The sequence below is a fragment of the Alosa sapidissima genome, chromosome 23 (assembly GCF_018492685.1).
Source record: "Alosa sapidissima isolate fAloSap1 chromosome 23, fAloSap1.pri, whole genome shotgun sequence".
NCBI classification, from domain to species: Eukaryota; Metazoa; Chordata; class Actinopteri; order Clupeiformes; family Clupeidae; genus Alosa; species Alosa sapidissima.
Window position 1 is genome coordinate 2,652,805 of NC_055979.1, and position 25,518 is coordinate 2,678,322.

Sequence of the window (25,518 nt, forward strand, 5' to 3'; positions counted from 1 at the left end):
CTCTATTGTCTTTTCCTGATAAAAGCCAAACGTTGCTCACTTTTTAATTGGTAGCAGAGGGAGGTGAAGAGAAAGCCATGAAGCTGAGCCTGTAATTTAAAACCACAAATGCCGTCTGTGTTTTTGTGTGTATGTGTTTTAGAGAGACACAATGTGTGTGTGTGTGTGTGTGTGCCTGTTTGTTTGTGTGGTGTAGTTGGGAAATTGTGCTTGCCAGCATGTCCCTCTTCAGTGGTGTGGGAATTCCAGTAATAATCACATTAGTGTGAATATGTCCTTACTTCTGTAAGCTGTGTATAAGAGTGGTCATTTGAGATTAGACTCCACTAAAAGACAGACACAAAGACTTCTGGTATCATTGCAACTCGCATTGTGTTTCCTCTTATGGAAGTCATTTGGGTCTTTGTATTTGGGTTTGTTTCAGTAGAACTGAATCAGTAGAACTGTGTTTCTTTGGATCCATTGGGCTGTACTGCTCACATTTGTGTATCTGGGTGTGCATTTGTGTATCTGGGTGTGCATTTGTGTATCTGGGTGTGCTGTGCATTTGTGTATCTGGGTGTGCATTTGTGTATCTGGGTGTGCATTTGTGGTAGACAGTGCTAAGTCCTTTTTTTTCTTCCCCGTTCCTGTGTGTATGTCCATGTGTGGGTGTGGCTGTGTGTATGGGAAGGATACCCCACATAATATCTCCCTCTGTGGAGGATAAACAGCTATTTTTCTTTGTTTACCTTCCTCCCACATATACACTTTTACACACTCACTCAGGTACTTACACACATAAATATATGCATTTGCATGCTTTCAGACACACTAATGTCTTTATAGACATGCACAGATGAAACGGCACATTTTCTTACTCACACACGTGTACACACTGCTTAATGGCCTGGCCCTGCTCTATCTTCTTGTCCAGCTGTTGGTTGGGATGAGAGCCAGTACCCAGTGACTGCGGCACTGACCACAGCACTAATATTTGCATTTGGTGTGTGTTTGTGTGTGCGTGCTTCTGTGTGTTTACTCTCTGGTGTGTGTGTGTGTGTGTGTGTGTGTGTGTGTGTGTGTGTGTGTGTGTGTGTTTAACTCCCGTCAGACGTATCGACTTTCCCCAACCCAAATAATTTATTTTGCTCCTTTGCATACTTTAATATCACAGTAATTTGGTTGTTGTTTCTCTGACCATCAGCTTAACCCCCTCTTGAGTTAATGTTCTTTATACTGAGCAACTTTAACAAGAAAGTCACGTTTGATTTATCTGTAGACGTCCAGTTCCTTGACTTCCCATGTCCTGCCACTACTGTGCTGTTAAACCTTGGTGAAATGTATTTTTGAGTATTTAAATATTTAATTTATTATTATTATTATTATTACTATTATGTTTAATACATGCATTTAACACCCTGATTTATCCTTAAATTAATTGTGAAAACAGAAATTGACCTAGTATACCCTCACAGAGTCCTGGTCGTCCTTGTTTCATAAAGTCAGGTGAAGTGTTGGCCAGTCTGCACTATTATGTACATGACCTACAGCATGAGTGCAAACAACAAGCAGCCTTAGCTCTCTTCAGTTAGTCTTCATTTGGACCGTTCCCACTGGGCCCTTTTCCCCTGGAAGAGTCCTTATTTTAGTCTGTGCAGTGCAAGGCCCTTTTCCCCTGTAAGAGTCCTTATTTTAGTCTGTGCAGTGCAAGGCCCTTTGTAGAGTTGTGAGACAGTAATGTAATTAGTCACTCCCAAGGCATTTGTAGGCAGTAGGTGTGATTTCAGCAACTGAAAGTGGCAGAGGCGTCAGAAATGGGAATCTTCATGTGTTCAATCTTCGCAGATGGGCTTATTAAAGATTTTTGCGAGTTTTGATTTGTTGAATCAAGCCAGTTACTGGAGTGTGGTGTTGTCTTTGTGTAGTCTACCTCTCTCTCTTCTCTTTCTCTCTCTCTCTCACTCTCTCTCTCTCTCTCCCCTCCCTCCCTTTGTGTGTGTATGTGTGTCTGCATGCGTCTCCAAAGGCTTAGGCCCTGTTGCTCTGCCATTCTCAAGGCCTCATTGAAGGTCATGAATCATTTATAGTGGCTGGATGGTGCTACGGAACAGGTTTGCCAGCAATTTGGTGTTAAAGCTCCCCCGAGCCACACACACAAACTGTACTACCACAAACATACAACAACCTTGTAGCTTGAGACAGAGGGGGTGGGAATTGTCAAAGACCATTTGGATCCATTAGTTGGCCCATTATGCTTTATGCAGTGTACTTTGGAGTTGTGCTAATATTTTATTGATGTCATGGGCTGCACAGTACTAATAGACAAGCCCGACCCCTTTTAACCCCATGCAGCATTTATTGGCGGCATAGTCACTACTCTTATTCTTACAATACATAAGGCAACATCACGGCCTACACTCAGGGTCCCTCGCTACTGTTGATTTGTATTTCCTTCTCTCCTCTTCTCCTTTCCTCTCCTCTTCTGTGCTCTACTCCCCTCCCGTACTCTCCTCATCTCCTCCTACTTTCCTCGCCTCCTTTCCTTTCGTCTCCTACCTCTCATCTATGCATCCCAGTTTAACTTTCCCTATTCTACATTTCTCGCTTACCCCCCCCCCCCCCCCCCCCCCACATTTCTGCCTGTTTTACTCTTATATCTGCCTCACACACACACATATACTTCCCACTATGAATGTAGACACAGATGGATGTTTATTTTGTGTCTGTTGGAAACTCAGCTTCAATACACAGTCTTTTCCGCTGTGTGTATGTGTTTGTATTTGTATACTGTGTGTTTGTATGTGTGTTTATTCATGCATGTTTTGTTAACATGACTATAGGTATTTTCCCTGTGCTCTCTGTAGCTCTTTGTTCTTTTTGCTTTTGACTTGAGACGTGTTTCCTTTTCTCCCTCTTCCTCATTCTTTTTGTTCGTACTTTAACTCCCATCAGCAAACACCACGTGTGTGTGTGTGTGTGTGTGTGTGGTATAGTGTACTTGTGTCAAATGTTGTGAATGTTTGTGTTTGTGTAGAATGTTATGTGTACATGTATGGCATGTATGATTAAATGCTAGTTGCAGAATGTGTGTTTTTGTCTTCGGAGGGCAGTAAACTTGTTGTCCCCATCTGCACTTATGATTTTGAAATGCTAAATACTGTATGTACCTCCCCATGCTTTTCACATGGACATTCAAGTGCTTTGTGTATGCATGTGTGTATGTTGGACGAATGGTGCTATTTGAGATTGCTACATTTCTACAAATCTATGCATGTCCCCTTTGTCCTCACCTGTGGCACAGCGGAAATGTATCCCCCCCCCCCCCACCACACGCCCCCACAGCAGGAGAGACACGATTACACTGTAATGTAATACAGATGTGGTTAGCTAATCTCAAATGTGTTGATTTTGCTATGCGTGCACTTGTGCGCACACACACACACACATGCAAGTGCACAAAATATGCACGCAATCAAGTACACGGCACACTGTTTAGCGATTCGTTGCTGATGTGATTCACTACTCCAGATAATTGGCAATCTTGCTGCAGCCTAACGTTGTGTGTGTGGCGATAATCGCTCATTTCCGCATCAACACACACACACTAAGGCGTGAACCCACCCCAAAAAAAAGCCCCAGCTCCGGCACGCACCACTGATCACACACACACACACACACACACACACACACACACACATACACAAACACACACACTTATAGACAGATATTTTGCCTATGCACACACAACCTTCTCATTCTAAAACAAGGACAGAGCCTCCACACCAGTGCACAGCTTACTGAGATCAGTGATCAGTCATTGACCTTTGTCTGTCTCCATGTTTGTCTATGAAACATAGAGGAGAGGAATTTATGTTTTCCATCTTGTTATTCCCAGACTTTGTTATTTGTTATAGTTTGAACCATGTTCAATATATAACACAAAAACGAAGTAAAGAATCCCGTTCCGTCACACACACACACACACACACACACACACACACACACACACACACACACACACACACACACACACACACTGTCACTGGCTGGCCTCATGTGTGATGCGCTGACGTGTGTGTTGTCCTCCCTGGCAGGTAGCGTGCATGCAGCTGATCAATGCGCTGGTGACCTCACCTGAGGAGCTGGACTTCAGGCTGCACCTGCGGAACGAGTTCATGCGCTGTGGTCTCAAGGAGGCTTTACCGGTAAGTTTGCTTCCCACCCACAGACCCCCACCCAGCCTTGAACTCTGTAGGCCACCTTGCACCAGATCAGATGAAATGAAAAGGTCCCAACGAGTGAAGGTTTGGGATTTGGCCCCGCTGGAATCATTCATGCCACACTGCATGAGGGGTTAACTGATAGCTGTTAACCGACCGTGTGTCATAGCTGTCTTTCTTTCTTTCTTTCTTTCTTTCTTTCTTTCTTTTTTTCTCCCTGTCTATTTTTTTCTACTCTGATTTAACTCTGTGCTTCTCCTCTTATCCTCCCAGTTAATTTCTGTTCCCTTGTGTGAGCTTTCGACTAAGTTGGTGGTGAAATAAACAAATGGAGAGTAGTCCAAACTGTCCTAACAGCAGCTACACTGTAGTGGGAATGGCGCCCATTGATAGATGGACTGATTAAAGCATAGATTTCAGTATCTGCCCCACTGTCTTATCTATTCTTCCATCAAGCCCCTCCAGGTTCTTTTGGCTACTTCTCTCTGCTGGGCAGCAAGAGAGAGAAGGTCTGATGCCAGACACGTGCAGCTGACCCTGTCGTTCTGTGCCAATGTTTTGTCACTTATTTTCCCTCTTTGTCTCTTGCCCTTCCTTCGTTGTCCTCTGCAGCATCTGGGTGCTGTGAGGAATGAGGCTCTGGACATCCAGCTGAAGGTCTTTGAGGAGCACAAAGAGGAGGACATGATTGAGTTCTCGCACCGCCTCGAGGACATCAAAAGTGAACTGGAATATCCTTTTAACTGCTCCCCATGGGGGCTTACGTGCTCACACTCACTCATAGGCACACACACATGCACATGTTCATACATGCATAGCACCCCCCCAGCCCCAAATGTCCTAGCACACTCAGTATTCACACACACACACACACACACACACACACACTTTCTCTAATATTCACACACTTTCTCTGACAGGCTTCTACCCCAAGCTTTTTAATCTCAAGCAATGAAGTGTCACTCATTCAAAACGAATATTACACTGTTAATGCTTTGCCAGTGCCCGCAAGTGTTTGATGTATTTCATTGTATCCCGTTTAATTTCTGCTATAATTTATTCTGATGCATGGGCGCTCTCTTAAAGGCAGTGCTTTAAAGACCCCCACTGTGGCATGAGCAGTCAGGTTGGTATGTGTGGGTGTGCGTTCATGTATGCATGTATGGATTTATTTATTTATAATCATGTGGATTGCTTGTTAATTGAATTACGGTTCAGTGGTGGTGACTTCCCTACCAGAGTTTGTTCTGGTTTCTTGAAGTGTTAAAATTTCAGAGAATTTGTTTCCGTGTATAAATAGGCTGTTCTGATGCAATGTCCTCTTCCCTTTGCTATCCTTGCTACTGTTTATTCACTTACCTCCATTCCTTCAGCAATTACTTTTGCCTAGTTACTAACATAGCCGGTAATGTTTCCGTGGTGCTCCTTAACCCTGCTCACTGATGTGGGGGACGTGTATAATGTTGTACTGAGTGTGGTGCGGGAGACGCCGGCCGAGAGCCATTTCCTCTCCATCCTGCAGCACCTCATGCTCATCAGGAATGACTACTTTGTCAGGTAACTGCTGACCACACACACACACACAAACGCATCAACACACAGAGCACAAAGCGGCATCACTATCCCACACACCTGCAATTTACATGTTCTTGCAAACTATACATGCCAATGCAACACAAGACAAAATCATTACCAGATGTGACACCAGCTTTAAAAAAATCCTACTATCCCATATTTCACTCTTGTCATCAACTCTCACAGGGAAAAACTGATGTCTTTTCTAGTGTGGTGTAGAATCACAAGTGTTGCATGGATAATCACGACTACTCTTCAGTCCTGAAACTCAGGAATCATACTCTTAGACATAAAAATGCTTTTTTTTGTGAGAGCAATGTCATAAGTTAATTTCTCAGGCAATACATTTGGTGAAGATAAATAATTGGGGGAGTATATATAGTAATACGTATACTATTCTGCTGGTGTAGGCGGAACTATCCAGCTATCACGCTGCGACTCCCTCGCTGACTCTTTTATCCTGATTGGCATATTTTTTAGCCCGGGCAAACCATATGCTTCTCCTCTCCTTGCCTTCATCTCCCTCTAATTATCCCGTGTGTGGACAATTCCGATGAAGAAGGTTACTACAGTGACACATTTGTTTGTACTTGGCTCTGTGGCCTGGGCAGACAATACCCCCCCACACACACCCCTCGCTGCCTCCCTTTGCCGCATGTGTGAGTGAGGAGGTGACGCAGAATGGGCGCCTCTCTCTCGCGGGCTAAACATAGATGCCATCTGTTGAGTGGCTCTACCTTCTGGCCCGCTCCTTTGCTGCTCTGGGTCCAGTGACACCTCCAAAACGCGCTGTTTACACCTTGCTTTGCTCCAGAAATAAGTTGAAAATTAATGCTAGCTGTAATGTTGGTCGCAAAAAAACAAAACATTTTTAGTTCTTATCCCACTGCATCATCTTTTTTTTCAGTTTTGATATTCAAAAAAGGATATTCTGATTTCCGGGAGATGCACCGCTCCTCATCTCTGCCAGTCAGAGCCTGCTTTATGGTTCTCTCTGCTCAGGTGTGCGAGACGAAAACTGCCCTAAACGACATCAAACATCCCCCTCTGTTTTTCCGTTTTATACACACACACACTCACACACACATACACACACCAACCCACAACAGCTCTCTTCTTGTCCCTATGTGCACATCAAAAAGACATCACTATGGCCATCACTATGCCGACATGCCTCCAGACATCTGTCCGTCACTGTAAAACTGCAAGGAAAGGTCGTCCTCCAGCGCCACGAGAGATAGAGCCAGAGGGATTGAAAGATTACGGGTTGGTGTTTATGACTGTGCCAGAGACTCTCGGTGAGTGGAGTTGCCACATAAACATAATGTAATGATGGGAGGAGAAGGGGCAACAGACAGAAAGGGCGAGTGAGAGACAGCGAATCCCTATAGAGGCAGTCAGTGTGAGGGAGGAGAACGAAAAAGCGACAGAGGGAGAATGAGAGCCATAGCTCTTTTACTGCATATGACATTACAGCTTTTCGATGGTTATGTGGAGTGTGTTTATGTTAACCCTAAACCCATGCAGAGAAACAAGCTGTTGAGCAATCTGCCCTCTAATGCAGCGAGAGAGAGAGAGAGAGAGAGAGCAAGTGACGGATGGATTAGTAGTTAGAGAATGAGTATGAGTGGGACAGGTGGGTTGGTGCACACTAAGGGATTCAATAGTGTAATTTTTAGCCACTAACAGATTGACAGCAGGTCCCACTCCCCCAGAAAACTGTTGACCTATGCAAACAGTTCAGCTGCCACACACACACACACACACACACACACACTTTCCTTACATTTAAAAGCTCTGACTTCAAATTAGTCTTTCACGGTGCACCGATGCTAGAAACGTTTCGCAATACCCTGAAATTAAAAATGTCACAATACCTAATTTTATTAGTATCGATACTTTTAAGATTGACCATGTTCTTTTGAAATAACATGCGTGTGCACAAGGCATGCCTCTAGTGCCTCCTCCCCTAGCCTGTGCGTTTTTTCTCCTTACACACACACACATATGCACAGCTGTCTTGCTATAAACAGCGAGGCATGGCTGCTAGTTTAAGTGATGCTATGGTAACACATACAGTAATAATAGGCTAATATCAAGTTCATTTACCCTCTTGCATCTCTGAAGTTTGTGTTGCTAACCAACCCCAGTCTATGGGATTTAGGTCATTTAGGCCTACTATTGAGTTTAATGTCATTTAGAAATAAGCTATGTAACCTTGGAAAACGTTTACATCTGGAGAGAGCTTCTTGCTAACTATCCAGCTAGCTCAAGTCATGTCTGTCATTCGTTTAATGCTCACTAAAATCATTAATGAACATTGACACTTTTCTCTTCTATGATCCCAGAAAGATTTTGTTCTGAACATTTATTTTATCTAATGACAGAAAACATAATGAATTGCATCCACATATCCTTATGAACTATGCACAACTATTTTTCACTAGCCTAAAACTGCGAAACTGAAGGCTAATTACTCTCATGTATTTCTTAAAGTGACAGGCACTCAATTACACCAACACACCATCAAATGTGCACTCAATTAGCCCTACACATCACATTAAAGATATGCCTAAGTGTAATAGAAAATCAATATAAAGTATATTACTAAATATTTTTAGCTACTAGTAACTAATTATGCAGATTATAAAATAGTACTTAACAAAATGTATACACTTCATATGAATTCCAAAATATATGAAATAGAAACATATGACATAAGCCATCATTTTCTGTGTGTGTGTGTGTGTGTGGAGAGTCAAGCAGATTGTAGGATGACCACTGGTGTGAATGATCACACTATATTCAATATTACTGATGACGTCAAGGTGGTGGGGGTCCCCAAATCAAATACATTTTTTAAAAAGTATTGAAGAAGTATCAAAATTCTTGACTTGTTATCAGCATCGGAACAATAATTTTGGTATCATGACACTACTTCACATGATTTCTACCTCCATTTGAAGTCTCAGTGTTTGTAATCACTTTTATTCCAAACACACACACGCGCACACAACACACACACACACACACACACACACACACACACACACACACACACACACACACACACACACACACACACACACACACACACACACACACACACACTTCCATTCAAAGGCTCTGAACCTCCAGTGTCGGTTTGTGGTCTTTTATTCCAAAATCACTCCTCACACGCAAATGCACACCTGCACATGCCCGCCATGCATACACACCATACACACACACGCACACACCTTCTCACACAACTCCGCCTCTCGGACGCTTTAATGTGTCCAATTACGGGGAGGCAGGTGGCGGTGGAAAGGTTGAAGAGACCTTGATTTTAGATAAGATTTTAACAAGGGCTGCCATTGCTCGCGGCACCAGCGCACACTCCACGCCGCTCAGCCCAAAATCAATAAAGAGCCGCGGCCCACTTAATCTCAGACACGGGGACATCGAGCCACTCTGCTCCTGTCCGACCGATCCAGTTGGCCAGGGAAAAGGGGGGGGGAGAAGAGAGAAGACGGAGACAAATAAAGAACTGAAAGGCAGGGGGGGGGTGAAAGAAGAAGGTGGGACAAACGAGATGTAGATGAAGGGGAAGGTGGGATTTAGCTGTGAGCGATATGAGATGAGGGGAGAGAGAGAGAAAGAGAGAGAAGAAGAAAGGAGGGCAAGAGGAAGAGAGGCATGGAGGCAAATAAGGCAGAGAGCTGGGCTGAACAGGTTCATTATCCAGTCCAGTGACTGTGCCTCATGCATTTCTGACCTGACTGCTAGCGGTCAGGTTCTGTGTGCGGCTGTGCGCTGTGTGTGGATGTGTGTGTCTTACAGTGTTAAGATAAAATCCACGGAGCCTATTGGGAAAGCCGGCATTGAGCAAAAGTGGTAGTACATAGTCACACACATGCACACGCTTACCATAAACAGAGCAACTGACTGAAGAGAGACATGGGGGCAAACTGCCTGAGAGAGTCAAGCAGGTTCATTATCCAGTCCACTGACTGCACAACATGCATCCCTAAAGCGGTGGTGCCAATGTATGTCTGCATACACCTTAGAGTGCACATGGTAGGGACAGCCTACAAACAGCCATACTAAACCTACTTTGTGTATGTGATCTGTGATTGCATTACCATTGGGACACAACCAACCAGTAGTGGGGTCAGTTTATTCTTCCATGCATGGTCATGCATCTAGTTTAAGGCTAGGTATTGGGTATACAGCTGAGTCACAAGCTGAGTTTTTTGTGTGTATGATATGTCACCCTTGTCTTCCACCATCAGAAAGTAAATCATAAAATGATCACAAAGTGAGTACTATATTTTTTACATCAATACAATCATATTTTCTACCTGGATATTTAAACTTGGCTTTTATTTTATCTGGACCAGGCTGTATTCTTTGGTTTTAATATAAGCCATTTGGCAACCCGCGTCTTTCTGTCCACAATGGTGGTGGCACAGGATGTGATCAGCCTGACAAAGCCATGGTTGGTAGATGAAAGCTTGCACAGGCATGATCAAGGGCACCTCAAACAGGTGGATGGACCCAGCTATCCCTCTCCTCATAATGCATCCAGGAATACAGATGCCCTCCTATTCCCTTTCTCCCCCTCGCCATCTCAAGAGAATTGGGGGCCATACTTGAGCCTTTTGAGCATTTTTGGTCTTTGATTAATCTCAAAGATGCTTCTCAGTGAGCCCCCCACTATTCATGTATCATGATTATCACGTGCAAATCAGTGTTTTGATGTTTTCTTTTTCTTTATTTATTTTTTTTATTATTACATGATGATTTTTGGGATTCTGATTGGATCTATTGAAGTCTAAAGCACTAATTACCATTTCAGTGATGATTGTCTTTACCGTGTGTGTGTGTGTGTGTGTGTGTGTGTGTGTGTGTGTGTGTGTGTCTTTGTCTTTCTCAGGCCTCAGTATTTTAAGGTCATAGATGAGTGCGTGTCACAGATTGTTCTACATCGCAGTGGCACCGATCCTGACTTCGCCTACCGCAAACGTCTGGATGTGGACTTCGGCCATCTGATAGGTTAGTGTTTGTGGATGAGGGAGGGAGAGAGCTCTCCTACTGGGCAGCGGTGGTCTACTGGTTAAGGCTTCGGGCTTGTAAACGAGGGGTTGCAGGTTCGATCCCCGACCAGTAGGAAAAATGTCGGCGGGGGAAGTGGTTGAGCACTGCTCTCCTATGCTCACATCCACGGCTGAAGTGCCCTTGAGCAAGGCACCTAACCCCGCTCACTGCGTTGGGATTAGTGTGTGCTTCACCTCACTGTGTGTTCACTGTGTGACTCAAAAGAGTATACTTATACTTACTTACTTATATTATGAGATCATGTATGTTGATACTGTGAATGTATGGGTGTCAAATATATGGCACTTAACTGCCCTTCCTGTCCTTCTTCTTTCCCCCTCTCCCTCATCTCCACACCCCTCTCCCTCATCTCCACACCCCTCTCCCTCATCTCCACACCCCTCTCCCTCCCTCTCAGATATATGTGTGGATAAAGCTCGGGCTGATGAGTATGAGCAGAGGGCGTCCGAGTTGGCACAGAAGGCAAGTGCTGCTCTTTTTCTCCTCTCCTCTCGCCTCCACTCCTTTTGTTTGTGTGTCCTCTGTGTACAGGCCTTCGTCCTAATGAAGAGGCCGTCCCTTTGAAGACTGCTCAAGAATGTGCCATTTAGCCCTCCTTAATTAAATCCGGATTACTAGAAATCGTTAAAACAGTCATTGCTAATTAACAAAATTTCTGAGATTAAAAAGAGAGCCGCATTGATTTTTGGTAATTGCAGACCAGAAAATAAAGGCGACTAAGAATCCTTGATTTATCTGACACTGCAAACCACAGGCCTTTGAACACATACACACAAAGATACACAAGCACACACATATACATACACACACACACACACACACACACACACACACACACACACACACACACACACACACACACACACACACACACACACACACACACACACACACACCAGAAGCTTAAAGTTAGTCATTTTGTTTTTTTCAAACTCAGAAAGTACAGGAAATTACATGTAGTCTTTGTTTTCACACACATGCATGTCTCTGTCTGAAGAATAGGACCGGAACAAAGCTAGTGTGTTACTGAATACTGACAGGGAGCAGACTTTTAAAGCATAATTGTACACAAAACCCAGGCACACACACAAACAGGCACACACAGACAGCTCTGTGAGAAGTGTTTGACAGTTTATTTTAATTCACTTGAACAAAGTACCCTTACAGTACCTTAACTTCTTGACTCTCCTCTCTTTCCCCTTGCTCTTTCTCTCTTGCTCTCATTCTCTTGCTCTTACACTCTTTCGATCTATTAAAAGGACATGAGATGCAGCATCAATATATTTGCAGACCACCTGCCAGTTGAATCAGTTCATCAATGAGGTAGCACTGGTCTCCTATCACTGAGCCAGTAAATAAAAAAAAAAGTCCTATAAACATGTACATGCACACACACACACACACACACACACACACACACACACACACATAAAGAGCTGTGTCCGTTCAGACAGGTGTGCAGAGTGATTTTAAAAGGCCAAATTTATCTCTTGCTTCTACACTGTGTGAAGTCAGGCAGTTGTTTGGCCGTACAGAAGAGGACAAATAAACAGCATGACGCATTACTTCTCATCTGTTGCCATATTTACGTATACACATCCTAAATGTTTGCTGTTGTTATTTGTATGTGTTTGTGTTGCTGCAGTTTGATGAGGAATTCATTGGACGCCAGGAAGCAGAAGCTCAGCTTCTGAAGAGAGATGAGAGGATCACAGAGCTGGAAGCAGAAGTTCAAGCCTACAGGTCTCAGGTAAAACACCTACACACACACACACACTCACAGGATGCATTGGTGAACTTTTCTTTTTTTATTTACATTATCACATGAAGATTATCATTATGATATCGCTATCTAAATCTACTGAAATACAGTTGATTAATGAAGTCATTCTACCCTGCCCCGTACCTACAGTAAGTACACAAGTATCTGACCCCTCAATCCACTGCTCCCAACCACAGATGCACACTCGCATGCAGACTCACCCCCCTATCCACCCAGACATCCTCCTATCCACTCTCCCTCAAAACTGTTCGTGTTTCCAACACCTGTTCCCAAGTCGGCTATTCATCCTTTCTTCATGCTGTGCCCTTTTTGCACTTGTCAAGGACTGTTTGCATGACTTTTCATAGAGTATACCAGCAGTAGTATGCAAACTCTGCGTGTTTGTGCTTTAAAGGAAAAGGATGCATTTTCACCCGGAAATAGCATGTATCTGAATTACCTGTAGGGCTAAGCAGGTCATTCTTCATTGTGGAGGGGATTACTGTGAACATGGCAAGTTATGTCTTTTAAATGCATGAAGTGTTTTACAACCTTGACTGTAATTAGCCAGGGAGCAGATACACACAGGCAGCCCTTTTGCCTCCCGCTCCGCTCTCTCATCTCTGGCCCACAAAGGAAATTGTTTTTTAAAGCAATTTATTCAGCTATGTCTGCACTCTCTCTCTCTCTCTCTCTCTCTCTCTCTCTCTCTCTCTCTCTCTCTCTCTCTCTCTCTCTCTCTCTCTCTCTCTCTCTCTCTCTCCGTTTAGTGTTCTTTCCTTTTCTGTTTTTTTTTTTTTTTTCATTTTTCATCTCTCCTCTCTCCCCCCTTACTCCTGCTCTTTTTCCTCTCTCCCTTTCTCTCTTTCTCTCTCTCTCTGTCTCTCTGTCTCTTTCTCTCTCTCTCTCTGCCCTAGCTGATAACTTTTCCGCTGATAATTTTTCAATTTGCGCGAGTAAACACAGTGGGAGTGGGTCCTTGAGCTGCGGCGAAGCTGGGATTACCCCTCCTGAATTAAACAGGGTGCTTCTTCAGGTCACCAGCCCCACTGGGGGTAGGGTTGGGGTGGGCTGGCGATTGGAATGGAGTGAGGTGGGTGGGGGGCCTCACAGCCTGACACTGCAGCCTCACACCCCATCACCCACTTTTTAAAGCCAATATTTGCACACTTACTTTCTCTGTGCCGCTTTTATTTAGATATTTTTAATGAGAACTCCTTGCCTGTGGTCCGTGGCAGTGGCCGGAGCAAACAGTAGCTCATGCGATGCAATGTCAGGGGTCGGGGAGAACACTTGTGGCAGAAGAGATAGTGCAAGAGTGAGAGGAGGGATGAAAGGTCTGTGTGCTTAGTTGGGTTGCTGTGGCCAGGCTCTTCTGTGTGGATTTATGTATTGTTGGATACGTTCGGTTGCCCCTTTGTGTGCTTCTTTAATAAGCTGTCAGTTTTTCAGTAAGGAGTTCACACTAGAGACAGACAGTGGCATGCTGCCATCAAGACCGACCCCCCACCCCCAACACGCACCACCACCACTGTTTTTTTTATGTCACTCTTCCCTCTCCCTTTGTCTTTCCTTTATTCTTTTCTCAAAATTTTTCTGTGTCCTTGGTTGTGAAAAATACGGCCCTTGCGGTCTATACCCACACAGGATGAGCGGCTAGGTGAAGTGATGATGGGGTGAAGGACACATCAAGCAAACATGGATTTTGGTGGAGTGCGGATTTATTTACAGAGCGGGGAAAAAGGAGTGCTCCGACAAATAGCAAACAAAAACAAAATCAACCAACATGTTTCCAATGTAACAGTGAAAGTCTCAATGTAAACAATACTCCGTACTCACCCTCACAGCAAGTTGGCACTCTCCAGACTCAAGACTCTCCTTTTGCAATGGGCCAGCCTTAAATATGCTCACCAATTACCCAATGAGGTGTTGGCCTGAACCATTTTAGAGGGTTGATGGTCTGGACCAATATCCCCACAGTTAAAATCTCCAATATTATAACAAGACGCACACAAAACATAAACAACACACAGCAATACAATGACCCCCTTCAAACAAACAAGTAAAAGGCGAGTGCATGTGTGTGTGCTTGCCCTGTCTGTGTGTTGCACAAGGCAGTTTTTCAAAAGTGTATTGTAGGTGAGTCGGTAGGGGGAAAGGAGAGGGCTCCTTTTTCACATTGGTACTCCTCTTTCATTATTTCTACCTTTTCTATTATCTGACCCTTTTTCTTTCCTTCCCTGCTCTTTTCCTCTCCTCAGCCCCTCCATCTTTCTCTCTCCCTTTCTCTCTCTCTAGAGGAGGAGATGGTGACTCTGTGCCACTAGTTGACCTTTCTCCCCTCCACACCCCCCATCTTTTTTAATCCAAAACTGTTCTCCAGATCAATAAACCATTTACCGTGCACCACACAATTTTGTGACACTTTGTTGCCCTGGTTACAGCGTTAGTTTTCTCTATATCTATGAGGCGTACGTTGAAGCGTACTCGTGTTTGATCACTGGGGTCATGGGCATATTTTGGACTATATTTTACCTACAGTATATGTCACTTTACCGCATCTCTCTCTTAACTTCTAGTGGAAAGCTTGAGTGATACTATCCTGTGGTTCTCCAACGGTAGCAATGCAATCAACTAACACTGCAATGCAATGCAAACACACACACAAATCCATACACGTTCGTTCAGACATTCATGCATGTATGCATGGTTTTCTTCTTTTTCTTTCCCTCAGTCAAAGTTAAGATGTATATTTGAATGTTTGGCATTGAAGGCCCGAGCTGTAAGACAACCAGCTTCACCAAAGCAGCAGTAGACTCATCCCGTTGCCCTTGGTAACTGTCACACTGTCACAGTTTCCTTCCTTGGAAGGCAGCCTTGGGATCGGGACAGAAATAAAACCTACAGTACAGTTCATCGTCATTCCATTTTCTTTAGATTGAGTGTACACACACACACACACACGCGCACACGCACGCGCGCACGTCTCCAGTGCTAGTCAGGGTTCTTTGAACAGCTCTTTGCTTTGTTTTACTCCCTCCATTCAATCCCAACTCTTTAGATTGACATGACAAATCGGACATCAACTGAAGTGTGTGTTTGATCAATGGCTTTTTGGCCAGCTGCAGCCTGCATCAATACAGTAATCAATCTGTAAATAATGATCGTGCAATGGGACACTTTGGACCATGGGCAGTCAAACTGATCCATGTCCTTTGGGGCTGGACGCACACTCTCTCCCTCTTTTGCTCATATGCCCCCTTTTTTGATGTTCTTTTGCATTTCTCTCTCTCTCTCTATCCATATGATTTACATATGATCATCACCTTCTCATATTTTCATTTCCTTCCATTAAAAGAAAAAAAAAAGTCATCTCAAACATCGCTGATCACCTTTCTCTCAGTATGTTTCTGCTGAGGGCATACCCTGTGTGTGTGTCTGTGTGTGTGCCCTTGAATGTGACCTGGTGATTGTAATGCCAGCAGACTACTGCAGACAACTTATGTGCTCCCTGGTTAAGACGGCATGTGCCATACTATTAAGACGCTGCATTGCAGATCAAATATAAAAGAAGTCTCTAGCTTTTGAATAAAATCTGCCATTATATATGCATAGTGCTGTAGGTGTGTAAGTGTGTAGGTATATGTGCGCAAGTGTGTTGAACAGGCGTTGTTTCTGATAATCCCTTCAGATTAGGGTTGCAATGTGATTATAATGTGCCTGTGATGTATTATTGATGAAGTGCTGTCCTGTTCTGATGCATTACAATAGCTTATTAACCCCCCTCCCCAACCCTAACCTGCTGCATTTACACCCCCAGCGTGCTCACACAGGAGGCTGATTACATTACGCTCACATGTTATTCTAGTCCAGAAGACCACTGCCATATTAACAGTGACCTCATAACCTCTCCTCCTGCGTTTCTCTGTCTTTCTCTCCCTCTCTCTCTCTCTCCATCCACCTCTCCCTGTCTTTCTACCACTCTGTTTCACTGTTCTCATTCTCCTTTTTTCTCTCTCTGCAGTTTGGAGCAGTTGCTGTCCCCTTAGCCACAGTGCACTCTTCGTCCTCCTCTACCTCACCAGCGGGACCTCCTCCTCCTCCTCCCCTTCCACCTGGTCCTGGAGGAGGCGCTCCACCACCGCCTCCCCCACCCCCGCCCCTGCCGGGCGGGATTCCTGCTCCCGCCATGATGCCCCCTCTGTGCGGCGTGCCCCCGCCTCCGCCGCCCGGCGGCCTCCTGGGCTCCCCCACACACCACCAGCTGCCTTTTGGCCTGCGGCCCAAGAAGGAGTTCAAGCCTGAGACCTCCATGAAGCGCCTCAACTGGTCAAAGGTGAGTTGGGGAGAAGCGTGGAATGGTGTATACTGTGGCCGAGAGTGAACTAGAGCAGCAGGAATATGAGGACTGCCAAAGACTCTCAAAGACTTTTCTTTCTTTAGGTATTTATTTATTTATTTAGATGCTCTGTGATCAATAAAATAGGTTGGTTTGTACTATTTCGTTTCAGGATGCTGCATCACACCACAAAAGAGGCTCGAGTTTTAAGAGTTTTCTAACTTTCTGTCTGTGTGTGTGTTTTTGTGTCTGTGGACGAGTGTGAACAAAACAACCACGACAAGCCACCACGAGTGTGTTGTTTCCTGCCAGTTTATCTGCATGTTACAAAAGACACAGCATCCACACACACACACTCACACAGATGTTGCATGTCAGAAGTGCCGCCGCGCTGCAGCGGCTGTCGTTCCCCCGCCAGCGGGCATTGAAACGGCGCCACTGCAGCAGAGGATCAGAGCTCCGCTGTCCGTCGTGCCCCGGCCACGCCGGATCCAGCTGTTTGCGCTTGTCCCCCTTTGGAGTGGTATTAGTCCAGACCCGTTATTAATATTTTATCTCCCTCCCCACGCAGCTATGCTATGCAGATGTTGGGCAGAAGCCGAGCATATGCTCAGGCTCTCCGGAAACCTGTTGGCCATCATTTTTTTTTTTAAGAGGACTTGGTGGGGATGCACTACTGCGTCGCTGGTGCACAATAATGCAGATGTAATGCGCACACCCGCGGTGCCTTGCAGATGTAGTGGGTCTATCTTTTTAATATTTATGCATCCAGACCCAAAACAACTTTTATCTCTCATTAGTAAGGCCCTGAAAGTTTATGATGACCTCCCTCAATACCTAGAACATCATCAACACACAGCATGTCCTTGCCTACATATGCTGTTTTCCTCATCACTGATGAGGCCAGAGGCGGTAATCAAATGTACTGTATGTACACTGCCAACTTCTGTCACCTTTGGATTTTCAAAGTGTTAAAGGACAGGAGTTTTGGATCTAAACAGAGGTTTAACATAAGAAGAATGCCCACTGCTTATTGTTATATCAATGGAAAAGTTATCAGCATGAAGGATGTATTGCAAGGTTTACCTATTGGGTCTTTGAAACATTTATGTCTCTCTCTCTCTTTCTCTCTCTCTCTCTCTCTCTCTCTCTCTCTCTCTCTCTCGCTCTCTATATCTCCCTCTCTCTCCATCTCTCCATCTGAATTTAAATTCTGTTTGGTTGATAGGAGCTTGGCCTTGCTTGACTAACCTTGTGTGTCTGAAATGGGTGTCCACAGGCATTAGCAACCTTTTGCTAAGTAGAGGGGCGTACTCTGAAATAATTCAGACTGTTTGATGCACTGCTTGAGGAGAGAGGGCTGACTCCTATTGTAAATGAGACCAGGACCTTTGATTCATACACACAAACATATTATCATCAGTTACACACACACACACACGTACACAAACACAAACACATATTTTTTTTTGGTTAAGAAGACTTTCAGCCAGATACCTGCCCTGTTTTTGTTATGCAGAGTATCAAGAACAATTTGCCAGCCTCTTTAACAAACTCTAATGGGCCCATCTCATTCATACCTCTTTTCTGCTCTCTGTGTATAAGAGGGTGAGTGAGAGAGAGCAAGCGTTGGCCAGCACATAATGACTTTTCTTAATGCGTGCACTTTGGGTCCTGTCTCATTTTATTAGTTTATGCTAAAAGGACCCTAAAATAATTCTCTCTCTCACTCTCACTCTCTCTCTCTCTCTCTCTCTCTCTCTCTCTCTCTCTTTCTTTCACACTCCCCACCTTTCCTTTTTCAGAGTTGCACTAGTGTTTATTGGGAAATAATAATGAAGTGATTTATGTTTTATTTTTGCACTGTTTGAATTGAGGCTGTGTTATTAAAATCGATGTCTGCGTATGTTGTGGTGGTGCATCTTTGTGTGTGGCTCTTATAGTGGTCAGACCTGAGTGAGGAGGGAAGTCGAGAGCATCTAAAGCAGGGGTGGGCAAACTGCGGCCCGCGGGCCGGATCCGGCCCGCCAAGCACTTTCATCCGGCCCGCTGAGCATTTCATTTGGTTATCAGGCTGCTCGCTATTTTTTTCCTGCGATAGAGACGACGTTGGTTAGCTTTGCTGCAAACTGCTTTTCACTCTCCTTAGAGAACGTTTACAATGTCAATGTCAAAACATCATGTTAAATAGAGATAACATCATGTTAAACTAAGTTAACTCTTAGTTGTCTCCTTTGCAGCAGATCTAACGTGCGATCCATTTAATTGGGAACGCGTCTGCACTCACGAGAGGGAGAGAGAGCAGCAGGTTCCAGCTGGCTTGTCATTGTTGATAATTGAGATCTTCTTCTTATAAGAAACTTTTACAAGGAAATCATGAAGGAGGGGGGGTTGTTGTGCGGCCCGCCGGCCAATTTTCAAAACCCAGTGTGGCCCTTGAGCCAAAAAGTTTGCCCACCCCTGATCTAAAGCAACCATTACTGGATTATGTTTTTTTGTGATAAGCACTTCTGCAACTCTTCCAGTATGCAGAAACATGGTTGAAACCAGAGTTTTAGGCATGAGATGATCAGGTATTGCGTGTGTTTGTGCACAGCGATGTTCAGATAGGGAACAAATCACACTGTTGTACACACTTGGGTGTGTTTTGTGTTTCTGCTGAAACTCAATTGTTTGTGAATCTGCGACCTGTCTTCTCTCGCCATTAGATTCGGCCACAGGAGATGTCGGAGAGCTGCTTCTGGATCGTGGCCAATGAGGGCCGCTACGAGAACCCTGACCTGTTTGCCAGACTGGCCAACACCTTCAGCTCCAACAGACCTGGTGAGTCTGTGTGTGTGTGTGTGTGTGTGTGTGTGTGTGTGTACAGATTCAAACGGATTTGTTTTCACTAATCAGACGTCACCTCTGGTGAGTCATTGAATGATAACGAGGTCATTAGTTGACATCCCAAGATGTGTGTGTGTGTGTATGTGTGTGACCATACTGAAAATGAGCAAATTACACTGCAGGCTGTTGAGATTCTTATTCACCAACCGAGTCATACAGCAAACAGTGCATACAGCAGTAGGTGATGACAGGTTATTTTAGCACCAAAGTCTCCTAATGTTGTTTTTGCTACGTGACTGTAGAGGTCAGAGCCATGTCATGGTCAGCGATAATTGACAGGCATTTTAGGAGGACCTGGGTCTGTAGAGATGATTTCTTGACTGCTCATGTAGTGTTTTGAGCATTGTCTCATGTGTGTTATCCAAATGAAGTGTTTCCAAGAGAAAACAATATAAGGCACAATTCCTTTTAAAAGGGAAAAGAAATTCCCAGAGGCATGCTGGAGGGGGAAAGGGACCGGATGGGTTGTGCCTTCCCAGCCCATTAAACAAGCCAAATTAGTGAAGACCTCACCCATGTGAGCAGTGTCTAGTCTATGGGAGTAGAATTGTCTCATACAGATTTGTACATACACGTCTATTTATGCATACCTCTTCGAGTACAAATCTTTATGAGACAGTTCTACTCCCGTACTAGTGTGCTCAGAAGGAGACGGAGAGAGCACCGTGTGGGGAGTGGACAGGGATGGGCATACTCAAACTGTGTGCTGATACACTGGACAGTGTTGCATAGTCACAGACTTTACAGATGATTTGTTCAAACTCAAGTTAAGTTCAGTCTTCCAAATTGTTGTGTACATGATACAGGAACTCTGAATCACAGTTCTGATGCTTAAGTTGTGTGTGTGTGTGTGTGTGTGTGTGTGTGTGTGTGTGTGTGTGTGTGAGTGAGAGAGAGAGAGAGCGTGTGAGTGAGTGCCTGGTGTGTTAGTAGTTGTAGCTGCTGTTGTGCGGATGAATCATTGAAGAGCTATCAGTGTTGGAGAAATGAGTGGGGTGCTCAGTGGGATGTGTGTGTGTAGTGTGTTTTAAACCTCCCCTCTGATAATCCCTCTCCTCTCTCGTTTGCTTGTCTTCATGTAGCTATGTGCTCACCTCCCCCGAACGTAAATTATTCATCCACCATTTGTCTACCTGTCACAACCTGATGCCACTTGAGGCCGCCACACACACATATATACACACAATCACACACACACACACACACACACACACATTCATAGATGTGTGCACACACAGGAGAACACACAAGAGTAAATGGACTTACACATGTACACATTTTCTCACTTAGAAAAGCAGGCATCAGTCACACACACACATACACTTACACACACACTTTTCGGCATGCGTGTTAGGTTGCTGCTCCTTAATAATGAACATGTTTTAAAATAGCTGAGAGTGAGACAGACTGCCCCGCTGCTGCCACTGAACACAGACGTGCTTCCCCTCCCTCTCTCTTAATTACAGTGTGTTTAATCCTGCGCTGCACACCTGATGCCTGTTACCTGTGTTATTAGCATCCATCTTTAATGCACACACTCATGACTCATAAGTGCGCCGGATGCAGAATTAAGTGCACTCGGGGGTGATACAAAGATGGTAGTTTTGTGTGTGTGTGTGTGTGTGTGTGTGTGTTGGCTTGTGCCTCTGTATGTGCTTTGCTGCAATTGTGATCGTGTCATCAGCATCAGGTTTATTGCCAAGTATGTTTCCACATACAAGGAATTCGCTTTGGTCTCAAGGTGCATGACATTCAATAATTAAAATGCATACAATACAATAACACAATAAATATGTTCGGACGAGATAGCGACAACAAAGTGGAAGAGATATGTATCACGTATCTCTTATTAGTGCAGCGTGACTGTATGGTAACAGTGGGGGTCAAGGTAAGAGATTAAGAGTTAGTGTTAGTGACAGGTGTGTGTAGGCCTATTTGTACAAGCAATAGGAAAGACATAGTTGGCCCTAAGAAGGCGGTCTGGTGCTCCCTACACATCAGCACATGTGTAAAGCAGAGGTTGGCGTCTGTCTCACACAGTTGTTGGTGTTTGTCTCTGTATAGTGTGTGTGCGAGACAGCCATGTGTTTAGGGTGCAGGCAAGATTTTGTGCCGATGTTGCTTATGTGTTCTCATAAGGCCCTTAAGTGTTTAATCAGTAATCTTGTGTGTGTGTGTGGTTTTTTTGAATGAGGTGGACAAATGCTTCTTGCTGGAGTTGTTTTTGTATGAGTAGGTACAAGACACTAAGGTGCTATGGCCTTAGGGAGTTGGTTTTTGTGTAGGGCTGTTGTTGAGTGGGACACACAGATGTTGTTGCCTGCAGGTGTACGTGTGTGTGTGTGTGTGAGAGACGCAGGTGTTGTGGCCTGTGGGAGTTGGAAACATCTGCAGAAGCCAAGCTCTTCTCCTACCCCAGATGCCATTGTGCAAGGCACTCCAGGGATCCTGTGTGTGTGTGTCTGTCTGTCTGTCTGTCTGTGTCTCAGGGAGTGGAGGGGAAGCACACTGCAAAGTTATTCTTTCTAATTGTCATCTGTCATCACTCAACAACTGATCTATGTATACCCTCTCAGTTTGACACACACACACACACACACACACACACACACACACACACACACACACACACACTCACCACACTTAGTAAATAAGTCAACATGTTTACCGCTCACATGGCTTGTCAGAATCAGATCGCTCTGGGGATATGCTACTGACAGGATTCCTCTTAAATAACTAAGTAGTCACATCCTCTAAAGCAGTGGTCCCCAAACTTTTTCTTCCGAGGGCCAGCTCACTATGCCTAGCTCTAAGAGAGGGCCAGAGACTCGGAGTATATCAACCATAAATAGCTGTGAACAACAGCAGTCTACCTTAAGCGATTGTTCGGAGTAATTTCACCCTAGGGTCCTTTGCACCATAACCCCGAGCCAAACACCCTCCCAGAACCTTTTTTCCCTTGGTCGAACCCTGGTCGAGTAGCGCTGTCAGAAACTAATGACGTTCTGCAGTCGTGATGGAACCTACTTTTATCTCGTAAATTACCCCACTAATAATGCCCTGAATGGTACGAAACTTCTGCAGTAGTACAACTATGACCTTTAGTCCAATATTGAGGCATTAGAAAGTTCGTAAGTGCACCAGGAGTTTATTTAAACTAGATGTACCGCAAAGTGGTACAAAATATGACCGCCGCCCAGTCCAGCACATGTTTTCCACAAAAATAAGTCACGCTGAAAGGCATATATGATTCTAACTGTCTCACTGAATTGCATTATGCACACTCTATTCTCACTGGTATCTGCTAGACAACAAGTACCAAAACATGATTAGTTCATAGATTTCACATGTAATATACATTTTATACAACCCCACCCCCATCTTGCCTGTTCATAATTCTGAGAAATTCTTGAATTGTGTGCATGTGTGCTTGTACATGTTTATGTTTATGTGTGTGTGGGTAGGTGTGTGTGCGTGCATGTGTGTGTTTGCCTGTTTATGTGCATGTGTGTGTGCATGTGCATGCATGCATATATATGTCTACTGTGTGAGTATGTGTCATACGTAGGATTACTGTGTATGTGTGTGCGTGTGTATCTGTTTATGCACATGTGTGCATATGGAATGGGTTTACATGACCCCTGGAGGCAAACATACGCAAAAAAATTGGTCATCCTAGGCCCTACGGTTCTCAGAATATTCACAGAAAACTGTGTCTGCCCTACCCTCCTTTCGGGGGTCTAGTCCAGCGGGGGGGCTACAGATCAAAACGAAAAGCGATGGTTCCATGCTATCCATGTGGGGTTACATGCCCACCAAGTTTCGTGTACCCCGGTCTTTCAGTGTCCCGGGAATCCTTGTTGGTGTACGGTCACTAAATGTACACATAAATTATTTTATTGTAAGGCCCCCCATGAACGAAAGTCCACGAAACTTGGCATGCATTCGGAGGGTGTCATAATGATCCTAGACTTTCAATTTCGTGCAGTTTTGACCATGTCAGCCAGAGATATTGTGATGAAAACACCTAATGTTTTGCTTTTTAATTTTTAACTAGGTGGCGCTATACATGAAATAAGTGGTAATGGGATAGGGTTAGGGTTACGGTTAACACTAAGTTGTAAACACTTCGAAAAAAAATATTAAAAACTGGATATACCAAAAAACGTTGATATAATCGCTTCCTGTAAGGACTTTTACGGGCTTTCGATGGCAAACAGCGCCAAAACAACCACCAGTGGACAAAAAGAGTATTACATGTGTACTGTTAAGACTCGCCATAGAGAATGAATGGGGAAATTACGGAGGTTATGGTTTGACGATGTCGTACTCCCGTGCGGGCCAGATGCTATATACCACGGACATGTTTTGGGGGGCCACCCAAAATGAGTTGGCGGGCCGTAGTTTGGTGACCACTGCTCTAAAGCAACGCAGTTTCAAAAAGGGAATGCGTGTGTGTCTGTCTGTGTGTGTAGGAAGTTTATGGGATCAAGAATTCCCAGAGAAGAAGTCAAGAATATGGGATGATACTGATAGACAGGGCCTAATTTGTTTAGTTATTGGTCGGCAATGGGCCCTTGGATCGGTGGTCTTTTGTGTGAATCCCTACACTGCACATAGCTGCACATACTGTACATATCTGTCAATATGGTTCATACTAGGGCTGGGACAACGCGTCGACGTAATCGATGATGTCGACGCAATCGATGATGTCGACGCAAAATATGCGCGTCGATTCGTCAAGCATAACGCGTGCCACCAAATATTTTTAATTTTACACCTTCAGTGTTTCCCATACGTTGACTAATCTGTGGCGGGGCGCCACAAAATCAAAACCGGACTATTTAAATTAAAGATAAGATTAAATCCTTTCATTGAGCTGTGCACGCAGCCTTTCCTTGCCCCGCCCGCTCTCTCTCTCGTAACGAGCCCACTGCCCCTCCTCTGCATGTGCATTTAACAAAATATTCATGATTGTTGAAGGATTGTTGCCACATAGAAGCATTGCATGGAACACGGCGGGCTAAATTGCTATTAAATCCGCTTAGCATTATGACCATGCTGCGCAAATTTGTTCAAAACTGCTGCATTAGGTCTTATCACAACATAGTACGTTGAGGAGACTAAACTAAGTTAAGTTACGCAATCAAGCAGTATCTCAAAGCTAACGTTAGAATACTGTTTGGATATCAAGTTCAGCATGCTTACTTACAGCTGCTTGTCAATTTCGTTACTCATTCAGGGCTCATTTTATTGACTCTGACACTGGATGTTTGCAAAATCCCGATGTAAATGGAAAAGTGTTTTCCAAGACTCCAAAATGCTTGTCCCAAGGAGAAGTACGAACCGTTATTTGAACTAATTACGTTATGGTTGCATCCACACATCAGCAGCCTTTTAACTGTGTTACAATGGCAAGTAGAGGTCTGCACTCCCGGGTAGACCCGTGGGAGTGCGGCGCGGGACAACTTTTGAAAGCTCTGTTTGCGGAAGCGGGCGGGATGAGAGAGGTGCGTTCGCGGGTGCGGGACAAACCGATGATTCACTGCACTCCCGCAAATTAAATTTGTCCCTAAAATTAAATATGGAAATGATTTAAAGTAGTGTTCATAACTATAGTTCGGCTGGATGTTCTGTTAGGCAGCATTAAA

The 25,518-nt window shown here is 44.4% G+C and overlaps 1 protein-coding gene across 2 annotated transcripts in view; it reads left to right on the top strand.

Annotated features, from left to right (window-relative positions):
* Positions 1-25,518, top strand: part of LOC121698440 (protein diaphanous homolog 3-like) — a 295,588-nt gene that overhangs the window by 105,885 nt on the left and 164,185 nt on the right. For both annotated transcript variants that reach the window (XM_042080537.1, XM_042080536.1), the window contains exons 9-16: positions 4,077-4,187; positions 4,815-4,933; positions 5,643-5,759; positions 10,696-10,814; positions 11,275-11,339; positions 12,523-12,627; positions 16,664-16,975; positions 19,687-19,801. In XM_042080537.1, the coding sequence (XP_041936471.1) occupies positions 4,077-4,187; positions 4,815-4,933; positions 5,643-5,759; positions 10,696-10,814; positions 11,275-11,339; positions 12,523-12,627; positions 16,664-16,975; positions 19,687-19,801 (1,063 nt within the window). The remainder of the gene's footprint in view (positions 1-4,076; positions 4,188-4,814; positions 4,934-5,642; positions 5,760-10,695; positions 10,815-11,274; positions 11,340-12,522; positions 12,628-16,663; positions 16,976-19,686; positions 19,802-25,518) is intronic.